Genomic DNA, 26133 nt, shown 5'->3' on the forward strand with positions numbered 1-26133 from the left:
ATGGGAGGCACTGGAGGGTTTAGAGCAGGGGAGCGACATGATTTGAGTCACGTTTAGATGAAACTCTACCTGGATGCTGTGTAGAGAATATACTGCAGCGGGTAGGGAAAGATAAGGGTAGCAGGGGAGATAGTTCTAAGACTGTGGCAATTAGCCAGGTGAGCAATGATGATGGCTTGGACCAGGGAGATGTCTGTGGACGATCAAATTCTGGATACATCTTTAAGGTAGAGCCAGTGCTATTTCCTGATAGATTAGATGTTGGATGTTGACAGAAAGAAAGGAACTGGGATGATCCCAAAGATTTTGGCTTGAGCAGCTGGATAAAAATGGAGTTGTCATTTCTTAAGGTTAGGGAGTTAGTGAGAGGAACGCTTGAGGGCGTGTGTGAGAGAGGTCAAGAATTTCTTTTTAGACGTGAAACTTAAGATGCCTCTTCTATTCAAGTGGAAAATTTTGAGTAAGTAGTTGGAGATATAAGTCTGCAGCTTTAACATAATTATTATTGCCAGAGTATGCTCCTATAAATATGATTAGTGGAATAATAATTATTACTTGGTAACTATTTCTATGTAACAGGCCTCAAAAAATTATTATCAGAGAAGGCCTCAATTGCCATTATTATTAGAAAAAGCCTCTATAAATATAGAATTATTGTTATTTGAGGAGGCACCAGTAAATATTATTTTAGGGAATAAGCCTCTATTAATATGATATTTATTAACATAGTCTGCAATAAATACTCTGATCAGAATCTACCTTGCTAAATCGTCTTATCATCTTGTGATCGGCGTCAGTAAGTGTCATGGCAATTGGCATCAGTTTATTGAATAAAGTAGCGAATGAGTGAATGAAGAGAAGGTCAAGATCGTGAGCGGAGGATGCAGAGGCAGATGCAGAGGCGAAGGCTCAGAGTTCTAGTGTTTCTAGTTGGAGCGGGAGGAGGTCGGAAGAGCCGACTGGAGGTGGGGGTGGGTGGGCAGGGAGGTTGTTTAGTCACAGATCTTTTCATTCGTCCTTTTATTCTGCACATCCATTTCCTAGAAGCTGAACTGGGCTTAACTTTTGGGCAGGGACTGTTATGATTTACCTCTGTGTCCATCCCTACAGAAACTGAGAAGGTTGAACCTCCATAGCCCAGCACCCCCTCCCCACACCCTCCATACTCACACCTATGTCTCCTCATTCCAATCTTTTATGGATCCACACTTTAGTAGTTTCACATCAGTTTTATTATACCCCAAAAGTCGCTCTAATAAATATTTCACTTTTCTAACAACCTGCCTGGCAGACGGGGGGGCTTGGGTCTTCTCAACTCTCTCCCACAAGGCCCTATTCTTCCTCCCTCCCCCTTAGGACACGGGAGTCAGGGCCCCCACCCAGATTCCAGGACTGAGCCTCTTAACCTCCCCTTCCAGGAACCAGAACTTCAGGCCTCTAGACCCTCCCCTTCCTCTTCAGTGACCTCACTTTAACATCCTGATGAAGTTGGGGGATACATTTGGGTTCAGCGGGGAGTGGACAGGCGCCGACATTCATGCATCCGGTAAGCACACATGTAGAAGATCCCTGCATGAGAAGAGATCTCAGTTGACTCCCCTGAACCACCCCTGGTTCTTGTTCCCATTCCAAGAGACCTCAACATCACATTCCCTTTCTCCCTAAGTGTCCACAGTCCCCAAAGTTCTTGGGTCTAGAGTCTGCCTTCTGACTCAGTGCTGTGGGATCCATGTGAGACACCCTGTCATCTCCCCCTCTGAAGTACAGCCCATTGTACCCCAGACACGGACCCTCCCACCCCTCGGCCCAAGTACCTGCAAAGAAGGTCATGAGCAGGGCCACCCAGCCCAGGATGTAAGACCAGGAAAAGCGCCAGTCCCCAAAGCGACGGCCGAGGAAGCTGACGGTGACTCCCGTGTAAATGGCCAAGGCCAACAGGACAAAAAGGGCTGGGGAGAGAAGGTGGGAAGATCTGGATATGAGCAGGGAGTTGAAGATGGGGATGGGATGGGGACTGAGATTGGGTAATGGGGTAGAGTTGGGTTGGGAGGGGGTGAGGATGGGGGCTGAGTTGAGAGTGGGAGTAAGGATGACTAGGGGGGTAGGGTTGGGATGAGGCTGGGGCAGAATTCTGTTGGACATTAAAGAATTTAACTGGTCATTGTCCCTGATTCCTGGGAGGGAGACTCTAAATCCTTGAATTTCCTGAGTCATAGGAGGAGGTAGGGTTGAGATGGGCTGGGGCAAAATTGTGTTGTATAATAAGGAATTTGACTGGTCATTGTCCATGATTCCTGTGAGGAGACTCTCAATCTTTGGAATTTCATGAGTCATAGGAGTATCTTTGCTATTCATGAGTCCCTTAAACCACACCTAAATTTATGCTAATAAATGAGATGATTCAAGATGGGGGCCTGTCACCAGAAAGAATGACAATGTGGTTAGAGGGTTAGGGCTTTATGCCACTTGTGAACCCAACCTCTGGGGGCCAGAGGAGAGCTGGAGATTGAGTTCAATCAATCATGCCTATGTAACGATACTACAATCAAAACTCTGAACACTGAAGCTCAGTGGAGCTTCCTGTTGGTGAACACATCTATGTTAGGAGATGCTAGGAGAGAGACCCCCGATCCACAGATAGAGGACTTGGAAGCTCTGCACTTGGGACCCTCCCAGGCTTTACCGTATGTGTCTCTTCATTGGCCTTGTACTGAATTTCGTTGCCTATAGGAAAATTGTAATCATAAGTATAGCACTTTCCTGAGTTCTTTGACTTGTTCCAGCAAAATTTTGAACCTAAATGGATCTTGGGAGCCCCTAAATTTGTACCCAGTTGGTCAAAAGTGTGAGTGATCAGAGGACACCACTAGCAGTTTGTCTCTGAGGTAGGGGCCTCAGGTTGGGGACTGTGCTTTTAACCTGTGGAGTCTGACACTAACTCTAGGTGGTCAATGCCAGAATTAAATTGCAGTATGCTGGTTGGTGTTAGAATAGGCTGGAATTAGATATAGTCATAAGGTTGGTTTGGGAGCTGGGGTTGGAATTAGGGTAGGGGTGGAATTGAGAGGAAGTAGGAGTAGGTGGTGGGGATAGATTGGAGTTGAAAACGGGAAGGGAGTTGGAGATGGAAGTTAGGAGAGGGATAGGAGTAGTGTGGGCTCACTCACTGGAGGCGAAAAACATGATGCCGGCAGAGAAGGGCCGGGAGAGGCGGGTGAAGGTGGGCTGTTGAGCGAAGGCCAGGATGCCCATGATGATGCCGGAGGTGGCACACAAGGCTGACAGGATCATGAAGGCCCGGGTGGCATTCCAGTATGCTGTGGGAGCACCCCATTGTCACTCTCATGCCTCCCCTGCTCTCTCAGTGGGGGGATGCTGCTACCACTGAGACGAGAATGCCATGTCCCTCTCCAAATCCCTGACCCAGCTCCTCCTTTACATCTCCACAAGTGCCATCTTTTTCACATGGAAAACTCCTACTCATCCTTCATAGCCCAGCTCTCAGGACCCCTCCTCTAGGAAGCACCCCTTCACCCCTCAAGCATCATCTTCACATACTGCTCTGGGCTGTGACTCACTTTGTCTGTCTCCCCCTCCAGCCTGACTGCTCCCTGAGGACAGGGGATGGGTTGATTCTGTGTCACAAACACCCCAGAACGGGTTTGGTTTGCACATCAGCCTGCAGAAATGATTGTGACCCGAAAGCATGAATGCCGATCCCCATATCCTCCTGATGATCACTCTCTGTCCTCTCTCACACTGCTCTCTTCCATTTCCTTCACACCACTTGCCCATACCTCAAAATATCCTATTTGTTTTTGACTTGTTTATGTTTGTTTCCACTAAATTATTAGCTCTGTGAGGACAAAGGCCTTACTATCTCTTTCACTGCCATATCTCCAGCGCCTAGGTCCTGGAAAATAATAGGTGCTCAATAAACATGTTGAATGAATGAATCTTGAGCACTGGGGACCATTCTTCTTTGTGCTTTTCTCAGCACTGTCCTTTGGGAGATGTCCTGGGAATAATAACAACCACAATCTCATCTTCCATTTAGCAACTGCCAACTGTGTGCCAGGCTCAATTCCCATGTAGGATCTTATTTATTCCCACCACAATCCCTATGCTGTAAGTACCAGTTTTATTCCCATTTCTCAGATGAAGAAACCAAGGCTCACAGATGTGAAGTGACTTGCCCAAGCTCCCATAATTAGAATCAGGGCTAGAGTTGAAACCCAAGCTTCAAAGCCCACCATCTTAACTGCATGGCTATTCTGTCTTTCAGAGCACCCAGGACAGAACATGTGCACCTCAGACAGAACTTGGATCTCGCTGTTGAAAAGTAAAAGGTGTAGGATCTCTGTATAATGAAGTCTTTTGCCTCATGTGAGCCTAAGTGAGAGAAATTCCTGGCTGTTTCTCCATGGATAAACTGAATTGTGTCCCCCTGCCACCAAACTTATATATTGAAGTTGTAACCCTTTGTGTGAATGGTACCTTATTTGAAAATAGGGTCATTGCAAATGAAATTAGTTAAGATAAGGTCATATTACAGTTGAGGGGGCTCCTAATGCAATGACAGGTATCCTTATAAAAAGGGGAAATTTTGACGCAGACACAGACACACACTGGGAAAACACCAGACATCAAGGTGATGCATCTACAAGCCCAGGATCACCAAAGATCGCCAACAAGTCACCAGAAGCTAGGAGATAGGCATGGAATAAATTCTCTCTCACAGCCCTCAGAAGGAACCACTCAGGTGGACACCTTGACATTAAACCTCTAGCCTCCAGAACTGAGACAATACATTTCTGTTGTTTACACTACCACTCTGTGGCTCTTTGTTATGGCAGCCCTGGGAAACTAATACAGAGGCCTCTGGCTATTTAAAAGTCTGGAGGACATTTCGGGATATGTCATAGGCTATTTCTTTCCTATGATTAAGTTAATGCAGGAGTGGAAAATGCAAATACCTTTGCGGTCTGGCTACAGCTGCAAATAAGGGTAAGGGGTCTGCTGTCTGGGAGACAGCAGGCTGGGGTGAAGGCTGGGATGAACTGGACATGAACGAACCACATAGCAATTGTCAGTGTATTACCTCTCAGCTCCATTGTTACAGAAAACCCTCCCTATTCTAATTATTCTTTCATTTCTGTCTCCTGAAGGGACCATGACTGGTAAGCTCCATTTGAAGGGGGCAACCATCACTCATAGCTGGCTGACTATTGTCCTGGGGGGCATGCAGAATTTAGATTTTTTTTTAAAGAGATACAAGTCCAGATTTTTAAATACTAGCAATGACTTCAGAAACTTTAAAAACACCAGGCAGACCCAATAAAACACAACCGCGGCTTGGTATGGTCCCCAGGAAGCAAGTTGAGGACTCCTGCTCTAATTTTGGCGAGCAAATTACAGTTGATGAGCAAGTTAAGCCAGCTGTTTTAACAAATACTCAAGAATCCATCAGGGGTAAGGTATGTTTCTGAGGTTGTCAGTTTTTTGGTCATGAGAATGTCAGATGAACTGAAGACCTTCACCAAGCCTCCCTCTGTCCCCCATCCCCAGCAGAGATAAGATACAGAGGTGACTCAGAGTTGTCCCTTGGGGAGCTCCCAGTCTGAAGCTGGAGAAATGATAGAAGTGCTACAAGTGAGACAACCAGAATAAAAAACGTGTGTGAAATCAGGCAGACTGGGCTCTAAAGCCAGCAGCCCAAGGCAAGCCTTTGCATGTCTCCCTGCCTCAGTTTGCCCTCCTGGCAAACAGGCATCATGCTGCCCGTCTCTCAGGACTGGTTCAGTGAAATGGGTAGGTGAAATCTTCCTGCACATGCCTGTTACATTGCAGGGTGCAGTGAGGGTTACCTCTTTCTTCCTCCCAACCCCCTCAAAAAAATGTTGGACTCTCTGAGGTCAAACATGTCTTACTCCTTGTTTACAACTGGAGGACCCTCTTAGTGTTGTTGGGAGATGGAGGGGAGTAAATCCATGTAAAGTGCTTAGAATAGCACATAGTAAGTACTCAATAAATGCCAGTTATTATCATTATTATTACTGGTAATATTCAATATATTATTTATTGTTAATTTATTAATATAGTATATAATATGTTGTGTAATATAATATATACAATCTATTATGTATTATCAATTTATGTACAATATACAGTATAATATATGTAAATATAATATATGATTAATATACTAATTTATAATATATTACATATCATTACTTTATCAATATATATAGGATATATGTTATTAATATACTGTATATCTTTGTGTGTGTGTCTCTCTCTCTATATATACATATATGTAGATGTATAGATAGATGTATTACATGGCCTGGCCACACAGTAAGCAGTTAAAAATACTTCAGTATTTAGCATATTTAGGGTCCATATTACTTCTATATCCCCCAGTAGCTAACATAGTTCTTGGTCCATAACCGATATTTAGAAAATGCTGTTCCGGCAGCCCCAGCCCTAACTGCTGTGCCTGACACGTTTTACATGTCAGGAAATGCCACCTCTCCCCACTTAACCTCCAAACAAGCACAACCTGTAATTGCAATTAGAAAACAATCCTGAGATCCCAGTTCTATCTCTTCCATGCTGAGTGACCTTGGGCTGGTTCCTTTCTCTCTCTGAGTCACATGGTTCTCCATCTGGAATATAGATACCCTTAGTCTGTGAGGTTCTGCCCTTCAGAGGGCTCTGACCCCAGACTTGGCCCAGACCCTGGCCCCGAGGCTCACCGATACTCTCTGTCTGAAGGTAGCATTTGCTGCCCAAACAGTACCGCCACAGGCCCTGGTGGGCGAAGGACCCCGACAGCCGGTACTGCATCCAGTGGTCTGTTGCTGTGGCCACCACCAGGAGGATGGTCCCCACCCAGGCACAGAAGAGGCCACCACCCATGAAGCTGTACATGGTGATCTGTGGGGAAGGGGAGAGATGCGAGCTAGACTCCAGGGTCCTGATAGAGAAAGGGATTGGGGGAGGAGGCGGCTGAGGAGTAGGACCCTGTGTCCCTGGTAGAAGAAGCAGCTAGAGGCCTGGGCCCCTGAATCCAGGGGAAGGAAGGGGCCTGGGAGACCTAGACTCCTGGGTCTGAGGGAGGAGGAGGCTGGTGGTCTGGACCCCTGGGCTGAGGGAGGAGAGGGCTAGGGGCCTGAATTCCTAGGTTCTAGGTGAGGATGGGGCTAGGGGATGGGACACCAGGTCTCTGGGAGAGGAAGAAGCTGAGAGCCTAGACCCCTGGGTCCTGGGGAAGAAGGGAGCAGGGGCCCTGAACTACTGGGTCCTGGGGGAGACAGGGGCTGCAGTCTCCAAGCCTGGTGCCTACCTGAGCAGCAGAGCCTGCCCTGAGCCCTTCCTCTGCCACGGCCCCTCCGTGCAGACTGAGCTGAGACAGGTTGCTGGCCTCTCTGTGCCCTTGGATCCCCAAAATCCCTTAAGCCTCCCCACACAATGGCCACATGGCCTAGCAGCTTCCAGCAGGCAGAAATGCAGAGGTGGCAGAGGCCCCAAATGGAATTTGCTGAAGCAGGGATCCAGGTGGCTCCCCACCCCCAGCCCCCAGCCTCACTGGCCTATCTCTGTGACCCTCCCCCGGATCCTACCACGTTTTCATGAGCCTTGCTCGTAGCATGTAGTGAGTTAGCCAGAGCTGTGTAAATACACACACAGACACACGAGATTTAGGGACAGTCATCCATTTATTGTTCAACCAGGAATTCCCACCTTGAGAAGCATGAGGACAGTGTTGAGGGTTGAGGGTCTGGGGTGGGGGGGACAGGTATCTGGATATGTTGGGCCAATGGGATTCTTTGTGGGGTGGGGTCAAGAGATTGTCACAGTTTGGGCTGGGCTAGGAAGCAGGTTTTGGATGGAGATGGGGCTGTGGCTGGGGTTGAGGAGGGGGCTGGGTTTTGGGTGGAATTTAGGATTAAGTTTAAGATGAGGATTGGGTTGGGCTGAGGTAAATAGGGAATGAGGATAAAGAAGTTGGGAATGAGGGTGGGTTAGGGATGAGGAACAGAAATAGGGTTGGAGATGGGGATAGGAATAGGAGAATGGGTTTGGGAATATGGTATTGAGAGTGGGGATGGAACTAGGATTGGAGGGCACGTGGGAACGGCTTTGGGGTTAGGGATGAGGTTGGAGGAACCCTTGAGGTGCAGAATGAGATTAGGGTTGTAGCTGTATTTGGGGTGGTGTTGGGAATAGTACTGAGGCTATGAAGGGGACAAGCATGGGTTTGAGCATGGGTATGAAGTTCAGGGTTGTTCTGGACTGGATCCTAAGTTGGGGCCAGGCCTCACCAGGTGACACCTAGGATCCACTCCTGAGGCAGTGGTTTGGGGGATGGAGGACGACGGGAAGAGGATGTTTCTTGGGGTATCTCTGACAGGGCTAAAGTCACTCTGGGCTTCAGGAAACCCCCCCTGGGTGACTGGAGTTTCTTGTGCTGGACCTTCCAGGGTCCTAATACTCTGTCTCCCAGTCCTCAGTAGCAGGTGGTGTGTCTAGGGGTGGCTCCAGACCCTGGGCTTCCTTCTTCATATTCTGGGAAGGTGGTGGTGGTGGTGGTGATGGTGGTGTCATCAGCGGGGTCTTGGGGCCAGCCCCAGGGCCCTCCACCCACTCCTTCTGTGACTGCTCGACTCTCCCAGGTCGCCACCACTGCCGGCCCTGGCCCCTGCCTGGCCTGCGCCGGGCTTCCCATCCCCCACGTCCCCGTGGAGGCCTCTTGGCTGTGGCCGGCTGGGTATGGCATGCCTGGAGGAAGCAGGGGCAGGAGGGCAAGGACTGTTGGAAGCTATACACCCCCAGAAAGGCGCTATGCAGGAGGTAGGAGAGGGCATCCAGACGGATGGGGACGGTAACAGAGGCCAGGCTCTCAGGGAGCCCCAGGTGGGCTGGATCTGGGGTGCCCAGGAGCGAGGGTGGCAGGACTGGGATGGGCGCAGGGGGCCACGATTCAGTCCCAGGTGATGGCAGGGACAGGTCGTTCCTAGAATGACAAGAAGAGAAGTCAGTGGATCCCACCAGCTCTTTCCTTCTTTCATTATTGCTGCCTGGCTGCTTCTGTAGCTCTGCCAGGAGTCCCTCTCTCTCCACCCTCAGTTCTCTGTCCACCTCGGACTTCCACACCTTCTTCTTGATGTCATTCTCTTTCAATCTCTCTCTCTCTATTTCTACCCATCTCTCTTTACAGAGAGTCAGACAATTGTGCCATTCACTTCAGCATCAGACAGAACCCAGTTCCAATTCCAGGCTGCCTCCCTAATGGGGTGTCTTTGGGCAAATCGTTCTCTTATCTGAACCTTCATTTTTCATATCAAAAAATGGTTTGGGGTCGTACCAAAGGTACGTATTTTAGGGCTGGGTCTGGTGAGTGCTCAATAAATGTGGACAATTATTATTTCTCCAGCACTTTGGCTGTTTCTGGAAGTCTCCCGGTTCATTCTTAGAAATTTCTGCTTCATGAATATCTGTGTCTAACTCTTTCCCTGTTTCTAAGTATTTTGCTCAACTCTGTGACCTCAACTCTGTGACCAAGATCCTCTAAGATTCTGTTTCTATATGATGATACCTGAGCCCCCCGCTTTTTTTTTTTCTGATCGTCTCCCTGGGTCCCTTCAACTCTCTCTCCGATTATCTCTGCCCCGTTCTCTCTCCGGGTCTCTGTCCCTCTTGCAGAAGGTCTTTGTCTCTCACCCTTCGGGCTCAGCCCCTTCCTTTAGCTGTTCCATCTTCACAGGGTTTCTGAAGTCTCTTCCAGCACCTTCATCTAGATCATTCCAGGGCCCAGGAAGGTGGGGGAGGGACCCAGGAAGAAACGGGGCGTGGCTTGCGGAGTGCGCAGCGTCGCCCAGAAAGAGCGCGGGGCGGGGACCCCTGAGTCTGGTTCCTCAACTTCACGGTTCTCAGGAAACACCTGCACCTCCCCGAGACCAAGGGGTGCAGGCCCCTGGCCTCTCCTCTCTCAGACCCTTCCTCCCTCAGGCTAGAACACCGGACCCCCAGCCTCAAATTCAGGTGTTCGAGGCTACCATCCCCACCTCTCTCTCTCTATATATATTTCTGCCTGTGTCCTCAGGGCGATTCTTTAGAACTAAAAGGACATTTTAGGCAGGGAAATCTGGACATTTGCACACTCTCCGGGGCAGAGGGGAGTCTTAGCCATTCTATGGCTGGATTCCATTGTAACCTGTCTGTGACTTGCTTTGTGACCTTATATCTTTCTGATCTCTATGCCTCGGTTTCCCCATGTGAGAAATAGGGCTAATATTACCTTCTTGGTTTTTGTGAGGTTCTTGTGATATCACGTGCGTAATGTAGCAAACCAGAGTCTGGACTGCAATTAGTCCAAACAAATGAGATTTACCTGTTGTTAGTAGTCGTGGCAGTGTTTTATTGAGAAGCAATCCTAATTCTTATGGATGAGCTCTGGGGACAAAGTAAATGCAGCCCCTACTCTCATGAAACTTGTATGCTTGTGGGAGAGACTGACCAGACATAAATAATATATTCTCAATAAGTCTCTGAAGGGAAGGTGGTTAGGGAAGGCTACTGGGGGAAGGATCCAGAAGACCTGGAATGTGAATACTCATGGAGGGAACAGTCAGTGTAAAGCTCTGGGAGTAGAACAAGTTTAGTATTTGAGGGATGGAAAGGAATGAGCTAAGAGGAGAGGGATAGGCCTTCATTTTTTATTTTTTTAAATAAACATTCTATTTTGGACTATGTTTATATTGACAGAAAAGTTACAAAGATAATACAGGGAGTTCTTGTATACTCCTCACCCGTTTCCTGAACGTTATCTTACATTGCCACCGTACATTTGTCACTACTAAGACACTGGCGTGACTACTAAATAAACCCTACACTAATGTCCTTTGTTTCTGTTCCAGGATCCAATCTGGAATACCACATTGCATTTAGTCATCCTGTTTCCTTAGACGACTCTGATCTGCAGCTGTTTATCAGTTTTTCCTTGTTTTTCACAACCTTGACTGTCTTGAGAAGTACTAAGTCAGTTATTTTGTAAAACGGAGGTCTGTTTTAACGAATAATACTAACTTATTTAATCCTCATTTCACAAATGACCAAACCGTACCTCAGAGAGGGTAAGTAACTTGCCCAAGGTCACAGAGCTAGTAAGTGGCACAGCCAGGATTTGAACCCAGGCAGCCTAGCTCTAGAGTCTGTGCTTTTAATGGAGACAAGAGGAGTCAGATTATATAGAACTTTGCAGGCTGAAGTAAAGATTTCGGACATTTTTATTTTTTAATTCTGAGATCGTCGAGATGACTTCAAACGTTTCTAAGGAGAGGCATGACTTAATTTATGTTTTAAGAAGAGCACTTGGTCTGCTGTTGGAGAATGGATTGCTGTCCTCCAGGACAGGAGTGACAGTGGCTCCAGGGGCGGGGCGGGGGGTGGGGGGTAGTGGAGACGGAGAGATGTGAATGGATTTGAGATTTATTTTGGAGAAAGGGCCATCAGGCTTTGGTGCCTGACGGGAAGCTGGGGTTAGGTCAGGGAGAGTCAAAGGATGATGTAAAAGTTTTCAGCCTGAGCAGCCTCTTTGATATGAATTTTCTTACAAGAAGTTCACAACATCCCATTTTTAGGACGAGAAATCCCAGGTACTAGGATAGCACCGTGCCGGATGATACTGGTGACACCGAGTGGCCCGAGTAGAAGGATTTGTAATTGAGAGGGCTGGTTTTCTTTTCTCTCCTGGAGACTGTGATGAGAACCCGGATCTCCAGATTTCAAGTCTGGGTCTATCCATCTGGTTACCTCATATCCCAAAGAGGCAGTTTGTCTAGACATGACTCCAAAGTGAGGGTTCGAATCTCTGCTCTGGTACTTACAAGTGCGTGACATTGGGAAAGCTGCTTAAGCTTTCTGAGTCTCCGTTTCTTAGCGAGTTAGCGCTCACTGCTCAATTCCAGCGTAATGGGGTTGCTTCTAGCTTGTTCTTTTATTGCTTCTCTTATTACTGCAATCAGGGTGCGACTCTACTTGAAAAGCAGGGGTCCCACCTCTTCTTTTAAAACGTACTAGCCCTTTAAGGTCCATCCCTGGTCCTCCCCCACGCGGTGCCCCCTCCCTCCTCGCGCCACGCTAGGAGACCGGGAGGAGGGATCTTTTGTCGCTAAGGAAATACTCTTTACCCAACCCCCAAAATTGACTGGCAAGTTCTGAAAAGGGACCAATCAATTCCTGTGTCGGGAAAGCGAGATTTCCGATTTGCTGGGAAACTCCAGCGGTGATTGGTTTGAGCCCCGCTCACTCTCTGTTACGAAAAGCGCCGCAAGCAATTATTCTCGGTTCTGATTGGTCGGAGGGTTCCTCTTTCCTCGAGGGGTGGAGTCGCTTCCGAGTTCCAGCCTGGCCGACGGCAGGTCCGCGACCCAATACCTTCGCTCTTTGATTGGCTGCGTTTCTGAGCGCTAGCCCCGCCCTCGCCCTCCGATTGGCTAGCACCTTTCCCCGCCTTCTTAAGGTATTTGTGCTTCAGCTTTTGTCTGTACTCACTTAAGTGGCAACGGCAGGGCAGGGAGGTTAGCGGCGTAACTTGGAAGGGAGAAGGGGCACTGGGCTGAGGGGAAAATGCCACTCAGGTCTCTCCGTGGACCACTGGGGAGCCCCATCGCCTCGTCCGCCGCTTAAGACGAACCCTTTCTTTTTGCTGCGCCCTTACCGGTCTTGGACCATCGACTTTCCAAGATTCTACCTTCAGGGTTTGTCCATTCCACAGGGGCCCTCGTATTCCCTTAAGTCCCCCTATTTTCCCCTTATAACGCCCCCCGCCCCCAGCAGACCCTGGGGATCTTTCTCTTTCCCTTGAGCCTTCCCCACTCACTCAGCCCCCTCCAAGTTGGGGACCCTTCCAAGTGCAGCGTAGGCATTAGGACCTCCTGACTGGGGACGTCTCTCATTGCCACCACTACTCTTACATCCTCGCCTTCCCCCCTTCTAGGTCCAGGGGGTCATCCTTGCCTCCCTTTTCTAGAGTCTCCCCTCATCTGGAGGCTCTCACCTCACTGCCCCTTTCTCAGCACCTTTGAGATTCAGGGGTCACCTTTGGACTTTGTCCTAGGAATTCTACTTAATTCCTGCCCCCCACTTTCTTTCTAGCCCCCAATCCCTTCAGAGGACGTGGGAAATCATGCACAATACAAGGAGTGATCTCCAGCTCACATGGTCAATGTCTTAGTCCATTCTTTGGGTTGCTGTAACAGAATACGCTAAACTGGGTAGTTTATAAACAACGGAAATTTATTTCTCACAGTTCTGGAGACCGGGAAGCCCAAGATCAAGGTGTTGGCAGATTCAGTTTCTGGTGAGGGCCAACTTCCTGGTTCATAGATGTGCCTTCTCCCTGCGTCCTCATGTGGTGGAAGAGATAAGCTCTCTGGGATCTTTTTTATAATGGCACTAATCCTATTCATGAGGACTCCAGTCTCATAACCTGATTACCTTCCAAGGGTCCCATCTCCAAATACTATCACATACATTGGGGGGTTAGGATTTCAGCATAGAATTTGGGGGGGCACACAACATTCTATGGCAGTGGATAAAGTGCACACCATGGAGGTAGCGAGGCCTCAGCTATCAAGAGGGTATATCACCCAAGAGGGCAGCAGGAGGCTGTGCAGTGTGTGCCCATGGTGGGATTGGAGATGTGGAAGAAGGGGGGAGCAATAACTCTTTTGTCAAGAAACAGAGGAGTCAAGAAAATCTCAACAGGTCCACCCAAGTCCTTATACTTTTGCTCCATGAAAGAGCTAGTATATTTGGACAGCCACCACACAGAGGGCCAGGCAGTGTTAGCCAGAGAAGCTGCTTCAGCCAACAGAGACCACAACTATTGCCAGTTAGGTCAAGCGTTACTGGTCTCATTAACTGTCCCTCCTCTAGGCCCCAATACTTTTGAGAAAACAAGGTCATGGGTGGGAATGAAGAAAAGCTGTCTTAAAAAGCCAACTGGTCCACCTCTCTTTTCCAAGGCGTCAGGTTCCAGCTTAAAGCCGTGCTAGATGGAGGAGGGGAGGCGATGGGGTTTAAACTGAGTTTGAGGTTAAGATTTAGGACGAGGCTGAGTTTTAATAATCAGAACTGACTGGAGAGTTACATAGTATCTGAGACATTGTTAAGGGATGAGAAAAAGTTTCAACAGCATGACTGAATCAATGGTCAAAAAAATAGAACTGTTTTATATTTGTACTTGGAGTTAATAGTCCTTGTTTAACTGGTTTGAAAGAGTATCTGGCAATACGGAAAGTCCAACCTGGCTCTTCTGACTCCAAGCCTGTTTTTTTTTTTTCCTACATTTACACAACATTGCCTTTCCTGAGAGTACCCATCATTATTGCTTAAGTCAGGACCTTAACACACATATTTCAGAGTTACTGACCCCTGGACAAACCTGTTGCCCTAGCAACACAATCTTGTAATTTCCCGGGTCAAACAGAAATTCAAGAATTTCTCTCATGGCAGCATTTGGCGGTACGGGGAAGGAAGCCGAATCTCTCAACCTCTGTGTAGCTGGTAGAGAGTTTCCCTTTTTCTCAAGGCCCTTCTAGCATCCATCCGCCCCACTCTAAGCTTAGTTAAAGGAAACTGCATAATTTGCAGTGCTCATTTATAATAGAGTCTGTCTGAGCTTGAGTCCCAACTTTGCTGTTTAGTTGTGTGACCTTAGGCAAGACCTTGTCCCTCTCTAGTCCTCGTCTATAAAATTAGTTGCATTGGGTGATTCCATGCCATGAATTTGTAATTCTGTTACTCTGCATATACTGGCTTCTGGTAGCCAGCTTCAGTCCTTGAGGCTCCTTCAGTTTTTTATTTAGTGCAGTACCTGGAGGCTTTGTCACAGCGAGGAAACAAAACATGCCAGACAAGGCCCACTTCAAGATGTTAACAACCCAGCAACTATGAAATAAAGGCCCCTTGGTTGACTGGAGGAAGAGCAGAGGAGATAGCTAGCACAACACTCTCCTTTGCTTTATATCTTATTCTCCAAAGCTGTTTGCATTCCCCCTGCAGACTGGAGCCCCATGGCTAACTAAATTGAGTGAGTCAGTTAATATCTGCTACAAGCTGAGAAAATTTAAAGTATAATAATCGCCATTAAACAAATGTAAGATTTGAATTGATAATATTTTATATTCTTCTGAATCAAAGGATACTCACCAGCCTCAGGTAATCGTATTTAATGTGTGTGTAGTAGTTTACAGTTTATAAAATGCCTTCATCTATGCTTGCTTATGTGGACATTACAACGTACCTTTGCAGTAGGAGTATTACCTTCATTTATTCTGGTAGGAAGCAGTAGAACCTGGACGGAAGTGCAAATTCTTTGCCTTTTTCATATATGAATGTGCCACACCTCTTTATTAGGCACCCTCTGGACAACAGTCTAACAGGAGGCCATTATAGTGTCATGGCCTACATTGGGCTCTGCAGTCAGATTACCTGAGATTGAATTGTACTAATGATTTTGGGCATGCTTGTAAACTTTATGTGCCTCAGTTTTCTCTAGAGATAATCATAATATATGTGTAAAGGAACTCAGAAAATTCCATCTCAAAGCTTTTTGTTGTTGTTTTTGCTGTTGTTAGTTTTGCTCTGTAGTGATCTTAATCTGGGAACTAGATTGATTTATTAAACTCATTGGGAGAGCTTGGAAACACAAAGCTGTTTCATTCACAAAAGGGAATTTTTTAGCAAACTATGACTTACGAAAGAAGTAAAATTATGAGTTGTTCTTCTGTTTTCACACCTGGCTCTATGTCATAAGAATTTTTACATGTTAACTGCTTGGTAATATTTGTATTAAAGAAAAGTCAGAACCTGCCTATTGGTGCCTCCTATGAGATGAAAAGTTGTGACTGGACACAGCACTATCAGTCATCTCATATATAAGAAAGGCTAGCTGGTCACCTCATTTAGGCAGGAAGCAGTGACCAGGCTGTGTCCAAGGAGCTGCCAATGCCAAGAGAGCTCTCTCTCTCTCTTTCTTTTATTTCCCTTTCCCTAAGACCATGGGTGTGGGATCTTTACTCCTTAGAAGGATAAACACAATTAGATGAAGAATTATTGTCAATAATGGCTAAGAAACCAGTACAAGAAATAGCTGACTATTATTCAACATTATCTTAGATAGAGAAATTAAGGGATTTTGTTGAACGCTTGTTAACTAATGTTTGTCTCTTAAAGTTCTGAACCTTTTCTTGCTGCCTTATAAAAAGAAGCAGGTAACTGGGGCCTGGCAGGATGAAGGAGACTTCCCCAGTCTTTGGTCAAAAATTCCTTTAAGACTTCTTGTGAGTGTTGAATGGGTAATATAAGCATTAAACAACAGCACCTGGGATATAGTAGATGCTGAATATGTTAGCCTCTATTATAAAAATGTTCACAGGGCCGGCCTTGTGGCGCACTGGGGAGAGTGCAGCGCTGGGAGCGCGGTGCCGCTCCCGCCGCGGGTTCGGATCCTACATAGGACTGGCCGGTGCACTCACTGGCTGGGCGCGGTGCGGACGACACCACGCCAAGGGTTGCGATCCCCTTACGGGTCTCGAAAAAGACAAAAAAAATAAAAATGTTCACAAATAGCTTTGGAATTTGAGAGGGTTTGGCTAAAGTGGATGTTATGTGTGAACATATTGTACTATTCTCTTGCTGAGGTCACAATGCAAAGATTGTTTGTTGACATGAGTCAAACACCTCTGCATATGATTGGAAAACATTAACAAGTCTACTATCAGTTTTTCCTCTCAGTCGTCACCTTTTGAAACTATATTCCTTCCTTTCTAAATCCTTTCTCTTCCCTTTAGCATCTTGATCCTGTTTACTGTTACCTGGGTCAGAGTAGTGCCTTTTCTGTCTCAGTCTTCACAGGTGGAGCCAAGTGCCCTGGGTTCTGGCCTGGGATCCTGTGAGCTGCTTTTCATTCAGGAGTGTCCCTGCAGGAGATATTGTGAAACAGCAGGGAAAGCTGTGGTTTTGGGGTCAGAAAGCCATGGCTGGGACTCCTGGTTCTGCTCATTGCTCCTATGTGACTTTAGACAAAGTAATTCACCTCTCTGAGTCTCATATATCTTCACCATGAAGATATTCCCTATCTTACACAGTTTTTATCAAACAAGATAACTATAAATATAAATAATTGGCTCAAAATGTGATACATAGTTGGTGTTCAAAACTATTAATTCTCTTCCTTCCCCTTCCATTCTCCTTATTATTACACTGCCTACTTATATACCATTTGTAACAGAAGAAAACCTTAAGCAACTCTTCTAGTTTACCCATGTTTGTTTTTTTTTTTCAGCTTTTCCTGTCTTCTAATTGTGTGATGTATCACTCTTTAAAAAGTAAATGCAAAGGCTAGCCCCTTTTCTGTGATATTCAGTTTTCTGCCTCACAAATAGTAACCACCCCCCAAGAGGATTTTCTTTGAACCAGTTAGGACTGTGAGCTGTAGGGAAGGAGGTCGGGAAGGAAGAAGAAAAGGGATGTGTTTGGCCCTGAGAAACACGTTCCTCTTCTACTCCGTTCACCAGCTGATGAACAATTCACAGCACATGGTAAACTTGTTTTCATTCCTTTTTTGAAAGCATTTCCACTTACATCCCCTTAGGCATTTGCTCTTTCTTAGATTTATGAGTCTGAGAACACATTAGCACCCAACCTAAATGTGGTTTCCTGCCCTTCAAATCCTACTCTGGGAACTTTCCATCTACTCACATAGCTATCATATGTGCTGTGGCCGGTCTTGAACCCTTTCTAGACCTTCATTTCTGCTTCCTCTTCTGTGAAATCAAGTGAGTTAGTTTAGTTTAGATTCAGATTTAGCAAACTTCTGCAAAGGATCAGATAGTAAATATTTTAGGCTCTGCAGGCCTTTGACTCAACTCTGCCTGAAAACAGCCACAGACAACACAGAAAAGAATGGGCATGGCTGGCCTCCAATAAAACTTGATTTTTGAACACTGAGATTTAAATTTCATCTCATTTCTATGTGTCATGAAACATTCTTCTTTTGATTTTATTTTCAACCATTTAAAATGTAAAAAACATTCTTAGCTCACAGATGGTGTGAAAGTAGGCAGCAGACCAGATGACATGTAAGCCGAGTTTGCTGACACCTGTTTAGTCATTTTGAAAGGCTCTCCCACCTTTAAGAATCTGTGGGACTGTGAGTAATCAGCTATGGTGGTGCCTGGTTATGTCAGAGGGAAATCTTTGCCCAGGTTCTCAGAATACTGTACGGTCGGCCCTCTGTATCCATGGTTTCCACATCGGATTCAACCAACCATAGATCAAAAATATTCAGGAAAAAAACTGAACAAAAATGAACAATACAAAGAATACATATTAAAAAATACAGTATAACAACTATTTACATGGCATTTACATTGTATTAGGCATCGTAAGCCATCTAGAGATGATTTAAAGTATATACAGGAGGTTTATGCAAATATTATGCCATGATATATAGGGGTCTTGAGCATCCACAGATTTTGGTACCTGTGGGGGGTCCTGGAACCAATCCCCTGAGGATATGGAGGGATGACTGTATTCAGAGAAGATCACATAGGACAAATGTTTCAAATGCTCAGGTCTGGGACAAGATGACCCATCCTTGGAGGATTTGAAAAAAATAAGTCTTCGCATTATATTCCCTTCAACCTCTTTATTGCTCTACCTTTCTCTCTAGCCAAGGTCCCAGTCCTAAAGCCCAAGAGACCCTCAGTGGAACTCGATTTCTTCATAATCTGCCTGGGTATCCTCGAGTCTGGGTCTGAGGTCTAGGAACTTGAGCGTAGCATAATGGAGCTCTTCTTGGCTGTTTTCATATTCTGGGTCTTGAGTAGATGATTTAGGTCTTGGGCCACTCGGGGAAGCAAAACGTAGCTCCTTCTGGTTCTTCTTTGGTTCTGGGGGGTGAACGCCTGGTGAAGGGGACTGGGAAGGGCTGCTTGGTTTGGCTCTCCTATTCCGAGCCTGCGGGAATAACGATTCATTCAGCAAATATTTGAGCACCTACCGTGTGCCAGGCACTGATTAGGAACTGGGGTTATAGCAGGAAGTAAAACAGTGCAGGAAGAAAACGATAAACAAGCAAAATATAAAAAGTAAGTGATAAATGTCAGGAAGAAAATAAAACAGGGTAAGGTGAACAGTGGAAGGGGAGGTGGGTGACTATTGAAATAGGGTATCCAGGGAAGCCCTCTCTGAGGGGATTATATTTAAGCAGAGAGAAGGAATTAAATGAGGCAAGGAACCATGCAAAATCTGGGGAAGAATTATCCCTGGGGAAAGAAGCAATAAATTGGAATACTCTAAACTGAGATTGGGATTGTGTGTTTGAGGAAGAGCAAGACAGCCCATGGGCCTAAAGAAGAGTAAGTCCATTAAGAGAGGTGGGAAATGAAATCAGCAGGGGAGTCAGGCCTTGGAAACTCTGTAAGGACTTTGGATTTATTCTAAGTATAATGAGAAGTCATTGGAGGTTTGAACAGGAAAGTGAGATGCTTTGATTTTTTTTCTTTTAACTTTGTATTTTGGAATTATTATAGATTCCCAGGAAGTTATAAAAAATAGTACACAGAGGTCCCACGGACCCTTCCTCCAGTTTTCCCCAGTTGTCAGATCTTATATAACTATAGTACAGTATTCAAACCAGGAAGCTGACATTGGTACCATGTGTATGTGTTCTATGCACTTTTATCTCCTGGGTCCTATTATGGGCTGTATTGGCTCCTCCCACCCAAACTGATACATTGAAGTCCTAGTCCCCAGTACCTAAGAATGTGATTATATTTAGAGATAGGATCTTTAAAGAGGTAATCAAGTCCCATATGATTGGTGGCCTATAAGAGAGGAGATTATGCATAGCGGGAAAACTACGTGAAGACATATGGAGAAGACAGCCAACTACAGGCCAAGCAGAGAGGCCTCGGAAGAAACCAACCCTGCCCACACTTTGACCTGGAACTTCTAGCCTTCAGAAAATAAATTTCTTTCATTTAAACCCACGTAGTCTGTGTTACTTTGTTGTGACAGTTTAATAATACTTGGCAGACCAATTCAGGTAGATCCATGTAACTGCCATTGCAATCAAGAAACAGATCTCTCACTTGCTGTCCCTTTAGAATCTCACTTGTCATTCTCCCATCCCTAACCCCTGGCAACCACTAATCTGTTCTCCATCTATATAATTTTGTCATTTTGAGAATGTGCTATAAATGGACTTATGCAGTATGTGACCTTTTGAGATTGGCTTTTCTCAATTTTTTTGTCCCTCAGATCCATCCATAGCTTGCTCCTCTTGACTGCTGAGTAATATTCCATGGGATAGATGTGCCTCCTTGGGTTTTTAAAAGGATATCATGTACATAGAAAAAGACTGGAGGGGGCAAGAATGGAAGCAGAGAGGGCATGCAGAAAGCGACCGTGGTGTCTGGGTAACAGTGGATGGACTATGGAGGTGAGAGGAGAGTGGGGGAGAAGTTTTGGATGTATTTTGAAGGGGATTTGCTGATGGATTGGTTGTGGGGTGATAGAGAAGAAAGGATGATTCTAAGGCTTTAGTCTTGGCTAGGCAATGTGGTGGTGTTTGCTAAGTGGAGATGGAAGGGAAATATAAACAGTCGAGTTAGTCTTAAGCTGGTTTTGGACAAGCAAAGTTTGAGATGCCATCCAAATGGATATGAGCCTGGAGTTTGGGGAAACTGCCGGGAGACGTAAATTTTGGAGTCATCAGCATATAGATATTATCTCCTAATTATATGTAACATTTACTGAACACTTACTAGGGGCCAGATATTATTCTGAATGTTTTGTAAGTACAATATGCAGGCATGCACTGCATAACTACATTTCAGTCAATGGTGGACAACTTATGTGATGGTAGTCCCTTAAGATTATAATGGAGCTGAAAAATTCCTATTGCCTAGTGACTTCGTAGCTGTCATAATGTCATAACTCTATGCATTACTCATGTGGTGATGCTGGTGTAAACAAACCTATTGCAAAATATGTTGAGGAAAGTGCCTAGCTTACCCAAAGGGTGACCCTCCAAAAGGCAGCTTGACCTTTAAGATAGAAAGCCAAACATTTGATGCATTAGGTCTGGCTCCAAGTGAAAGGGTTGTTGTCTACTTTAGAATTCTTGCATGTTTAAATGACTACCACTCACCCCCATAGCAAAATAATACTTTAATAGTTAGCTAACTCTCACAGAGTGCTTGTTGAGTTCCAGGCAAATCCCTACCTGTAATTTAATTTTCATAGCTTTGTGGGGTTGGTATTATTTTAATCTCCATTTAACAAATGAGGCACAGAGAGACTTACTAACATAATTAGAGCACCCACACACAGGCAACTAGTAGCCAGTATAGATAATAGGAAAACTCATTGCTGTTCCCTTTTATGATACACAATGATGAAATTGCCTAATGATGCATTTCTCAGAACATAGCCCTATTGTTACATGACATATGACTGTATTTGCTGCCTAGAATAATCCAAGGAGGTAGGCACTACTATTATCTCCATTTTATAATTCAAGAAATTGAGTCACAGAGAAGTTAAGTGACTTGTTCAAGAACACAGAATGATAAAAGCAGGATTTGAAGCCAAGCAGGCTGACTTCAGACCCCTATGCTTAATCACTAGGACACACTGCCTCTCAATGATATTAATAATTATTAAGTAGTTAATTATAATTAGTAATGTCCTTGGTGACGGTAATAATGGAAAGTGGCTATGGACTGAGAATCTGCATGTGTTCTAATCCTCAAACCAACTCTCAAAGGAAACAAAGTAAGAAATGAAAGCTCAGAGTAACTTGGCCAAGGTCTCATCGGTCAAATCCAATACTTGCTGCTTTTTCCACCTTGATGTCCTAAGGCAAAGGGTGGGGTTGGGACAGGGAAGGAGTGTGTGCAGAAGTCAGAAAAGGGGATGTTCACTTTAGAGAAGGCAGCGTGGCGAGGCCACTTACCAGGGGACCGGTGTTGGGGATCACATTGATGTAATCTAGGATTGTGCTGCTTCGAGAAACTCTGGGCCTCAAAGTCTCTGCCTGGGTCCATTTCTTCCGTAGAGTATTCACACTGAGGAAGGAACCCCAACTTGGTGTGCACTCTTGTACCTTCTCTGTCCCTGGCCCCAGACCCCACTGCTCTGCCTCCTAACTCACGTGATCAGGATGAGGCAGAGGGAAAGGAGAGTCGTGATGCCAGTTCCCAGAAAGACTCCTTTGGAGAAAGCTGTTGAAATGGATCCCTTCTTATCTGCACAAGGATAGGGCCTGGTGAACATTTCCCGTCAATGTGGGGCCTCATGAAGCCCATTAACCACCATGCATTCAGGCTTCTAGCTCCATTATAGACAGTGTGCCTGCAATCCTTCCCAGCTACTTCTAGGAAGCCCTGCCACACCCCAGGCCCAGGCATCAGTCCTTCCCATTTGCATTACTCTCTACAACCAGAGGCCAAAGGCCTCCATACCCCACCTGCTCCTTCTCTAACCACAGAACCCTAACCCTGCTCCACCCAGCCCCCTCCTCTACAACAGAACCTCTGCATTCAGGTGTCCCCCTGACCTGGCAGCAGCAGGACTATGATGCTATGGGTTCCATGGATGTTCTCGGCCTCGCAGCTGAGCCTGAGGCCAGAGCTGAACCCCCCGTGGAGGCTCAAGGAGCTGTTGGCCCAGGGCCCAGCTGAGCTGGAGGTGACCGTGAAGGAGGAGTTGCTGCTGTTCCCCTCCAGCAGCCCCTCCCCAAGCCACCAGCGCAGGGAGGGGGCCGGCTGGGCTCGGGAGGAGCAGCCGCAGTGTAGACCCTCAGCTTCCCAGGAGCAGGAGGGGCCCAGCAGCTGTGGGGGGTCTTTGGGGAGAAAGAACCATCAGCAGGTGCCCCCATTCCCAGGACCCAGCTGTCCTGCCCTCAGGGGTCCCCACTCACAGTGCACAGAGAGGCTGAGAGAGATGTGTTGGGAGCCCAGCGGGTTCTGGGCCTGGCAGGTGAATTCTCCTTCATGCTCCATTTGTATCCGAGGCAGCTCCAGGACCCCAGGGTCTGAGGGCTGGGTGGGGCTCAGGGTCTGCCTCCTCCAGGCCCAGCTCAGCCTGGCTGGGGGATTGCTGCAGGTGACACAGACCAGGCGTAGGCTCTGGCCCTCCAGGACTGGGAGGGATGTGCCATTACTGAGGTTTGCCAGGACTAGGGAAGGGAAGAGGCAAAATCGATGTGCGGCTGAGGACACAGGGACCCTCCTTGCATGCCGACACTCCAGACACCTGGGCACCCAGTTTGGCACTAAGAGGCCCTGGTTCCTGTGTTTCCTTTCTTACCTGTCCTATTTGCTTGGGAAACCATCACTTTCAGATTTTCTGGAAGATCTGAAATGGAGGCAGGGTACAGGCTGTAGACCGGCCCAGTGGCTTTCCTTTGGGCAAAGGGAAACTTTCATAGAGATTGAGATGGTGGATTGGGTGGGGTAGGAAGGTGCACTAAAACTCCCACTGAGTCTTAGACACAAACTGCCCAAGGATCTTGACAGGTAAGAAAGACTGGTTGCCTAGGCCTGGGGTTCCAGGCCCCCTTGGAGCTCTGGGACCCTGACCCCGGCCCCTGCCCCCCTCACCTGTCTCCCCTCCTGCACACCAGGCCCTGCTGGTCACACTCACACTGCACAGAGAGGTCCAGGCTGCGGCGCTGGAAGCCAAGCCTGTTCTCTGCTCGGCAGGTGTAGCGCCCTGAGTCCCCAGCCTTCACCCCGGGCAGCTCCAGCTCCAAGGTTCTGGGGCCTGAGGGGCTGGACCGAGACAGGACTCTGTCGTCCAGGACCCAGCTCAGCATGGCAGGGGGCTGGCCATCAGCAGCACAGAGGAGCCGCAGGAACTGGCCTTTCTGGGCTTCCAGTGATAGGACATTTTCCTGGAGCTGCAGGGCTGGGGGGAGAGAGAGAGAGAGAGAGAGAGAGAGAGAGAGAGAGAGAGAGAGAGAGAAGAAAGGCTGCAGACAGGAGCTCATCTCTCTCACCCACAGAAGTCTTTTCATCCCCCAAAGAGGACTGGCCCAGCCCCACCCCATAGGCCCTCAGTACCTGATGTGTTGTCACGGGATACGCTGAGAACAAGGTCTTTGGGAGCATCTGCAACAAGATTGTGAGCTAGCTTTGGGTTTGCTGTCCACAACCAGAAAGAATACCCTCAGGGAAAAGAAAATGTGACTCTCCCAGGGAAGACAAGTGACAAACCAGCACCAAAGTGCACTCGTGTGGATAGAGGACCAGGTGCCATTCCCATTCACCTCCCAGGGCTGAGTCAGAATCCCGGGACACCATGGCTTCTTCTCCTTGGACGTTCTTGAGCACGAAGCCACTAAGTGCCCAGGCTGGGCTCCGCAACCTCCCTGTCCATCAGGCTTCTTTGCACACCCCAGAGTCCCATGACACACTCACAGGCTATGCTAAGTTGGACGGTCCTGTGTGTGCTCACACCCTTTCTGGAGAAGTCCACTTGGCAGGTGAGGTTGGTGTCATGGTCCTGGGGGCTTGGTGTGATGCTGAGCACAGAGAAGTAGGAGGTTGTCGGTTTGGTTTCTTGGGAGGAGAGGACAGCCCCCTTCCAGGAGAAAGTCGCTGCTGGACACCCCTCATAGGCCCAGTTAAACACACAGATGACTGTCACTGGCTGCTCGGGCTCCAGGGTCTCAGGGAGGTAGACATCTGGCCTCTGAGTCAGGGCTGGGACAGAGAGAGGGACTACCCTCGTACTCCAGAGGGTGCCCTGAGGGCCCTCTCTGCCCAGCCCTGTGGCCCGTCCCTGGAGGTCCCTCCCCAGTGTGATAGGCAGAGGGTTCCTCCACATTCCATACCTGTCACATTCAGAAAGAATGAGTTGAAATTATATTTCACGTAGGGTCCTCTCTCCACCCGAAAGTAGTACGCTGCCATATCCTCCTTCCGTGCATCTCGAATGACTAAGGAGCAGCTGTAGTTGTGGGGATTCCCAACAAGCTGGAATCGGTCCTGGGTGCTCATTTGCACCTTTGTATTTGGTTCGTTTGTGGCTACTGGATCAGCAGTGGTCTTTTTGGTCCCTTTTCTGAACCAGTAGCCATAAGCTGAGGTAGAGTCGTCCCACTCAATTTTGGGGTAGGTGACAGTGCAGGGCACAAGGACACACAGACCCTCCTGCACTGTCACCAACTCTGGCACTTCCAGCTGGAATGCTGGATCCTGAGCCTGCCACCATTTGGTGTCCCTTAGCCCCAACCTAGATCTCTTCTCGCCCTCAGCCCACTCACCGCCCCACAGCAAGGACAGCAGCAGCGGGAGCAGCATCTTGGCATCAGGAGGCACTTGGACCTGCCTTGAGACAGGCTCATTCCCCAGCTGTGCTCAGGGCTGGGGCAGAAGGGGAAGCCGGGGGCGGAAGCCGAGCTCTGGGGACTGACGCATGAAATGAGCTTCTGGTTCTGGGGCCACAGGCTCCCTCTCTTTTTCTCTCTAATCCCTACCCACCTCGCCCACTTGTCCTGTCAGTCATTCCCGGGAAGCCTGCCTGTCCTTGGGCTTGCTGAGCTGCTCTGTCCTGAGCCTCCTGTGTGAGAGAGGAGAGGAAGGCCTGTGTCTGGCCATGGGGCCTGGCTGTGGGTGCGTGAGGGGCAGTGGACCCTCTCATCTGGGCCCCAGTCATTGAGGAGGCAGAAGTGAAAGTCTTGAGTGAGCTCCTCTTATGGGGCCCCCCAGTGGGGGTGCGTGACCAGGTGGGAGGGTGTCTGGAGGGGTCTGGTCTTGCCAGATAAAATGCAGGGCACCTGGTTAAAGTGGACTTTCATATAAACAGTGAATAATCTTTTTTCTTTTAGTACAAACATGTTCCTAATATTCCATGGGACATACTTACACACAGATTAATTTTTTTTTTTCCGTTCATCTGAAATTCAAATTTAACCTGGCATCGTGCTTTTTCTTTTTGCTGTTTCTCAGTCCCACCTCTTCATGATCCTTGGTGAGGACACTGGCCCTTCATCCCCCAGTGCATCCACCTGCCCTGCCAGGACTGAGTCCACTTCCCAGTCTCCCC

General features: G+C 47.4%; 3 protein-coding genes across 7 annotated transcripts; all 3 read right to left on the reverse strand.

The window, feature by feature from the left end:
• Positions 1-1507: 1507 nt before the first annotated feature.
• Positions 1508-6933, reverse strand: LIM2 (lens intrinsic membrane protein 2). Its single transcript, XM_063092257.1, has 4 exons — positions 6759-6933; positions 3168-3317; positions 1815-1949; positions 1508-1569 (listed from the first exon to the last, which is right to left on the reverse strand). The coding sequence occupies exons 1-4, from the start codon at positions 6931-6933 to the stop codon at positions 1508-1510; spliced, it is 522 nt and encodes a 173-aa protein (XP_062948327.1).
• Positions 6934-8490: 1557 nt separating this feature from the next.
• Positions 8491-11981, reverse strand: C3H19orf84 (chromosome 3 C19orf84 homolog). 2 transcript variants are annotated; one of them, XM_063092251.1, is made up of 2 exons: positions 9727-9761; positions 8491-9019 (listed from the first exon to the last, which is right to left on the reverse strand). In XM_063092251.1, the coding sequence occupies exons 1-2, from the start codon at positions 9759-9761 to the stop codon at positions 8491-8493; spliced, it is 564 nt and encodes a 187-aa protein (XP_062948321.1). The 2 variants fall into 2 exon arrangements, 1 of the variants encoding a protein (XP_062948321.1); XR_010023007.1 differs by lacking the exon at positions 9727-9761 and adding an exon at positions 11892-11981 and having other exon boundaries at positions 8929-9019.
• Positions 11982-18740: 6759 nt separating this feature from the next.
• SIGLEC10 (sialic acid binding Ig like lectin 10) lies at positions 18741-25388 on the reverse strand. 4 transcript variants are annotated; one of them, XM_063092218.1, is made up of 10 exons: positions 25344-25388; positions 24920-25289; positions 24504-24788; positions 24147-24194; positions 23728-23991; positions 23392-23439; positions 23003-23260; positions 22235-22328; positions 22037-22148; positions 18741-19032 (listed from the first exon to the last, which is right to left on the reverse strand). In XM_063092218.1, the coding sequence occupies exons 1-10, from the start codon at positions 25386-25388 to the stop codon at positions 18778-18780; spliced, it is 1779 nt and encodes a 592-aa protein (XP_062948288.1). In that variant the 3' UTR covers positions 18741-18777. The 4 variants fall into 4 exon arrangements, with proteins under 4 accessions (XP_062948288.1, XP_062948287.1, XP_062948290.1 ...); XM_063092217.1 differs by adding an exon at positions 22640-22924 and having other exon boundaries at positions 24920-25388; XM_063092220.1 differs by lacking the exon at positions 23728-23991 and having other exon boundaries at positions 24504-24617; positions 24923-25289.
• Positions 25389-26133: the final 745 nt, after the last annotated feature.

This window comes from Cynocephalus volans, chromosome 3 (genome assembly GCF_027409185.1).
Source record: "Cynocephalus volans isolate mCynVol1 chromosome 3, mCynVol1.pri, whole genome shotgun sequence".
NCBI lineage: Eukaryota > Metazoa > Chordata > Mammalia > Dermoptera > Cynocephalidae > Cynocephalus > Cynocephalus volans.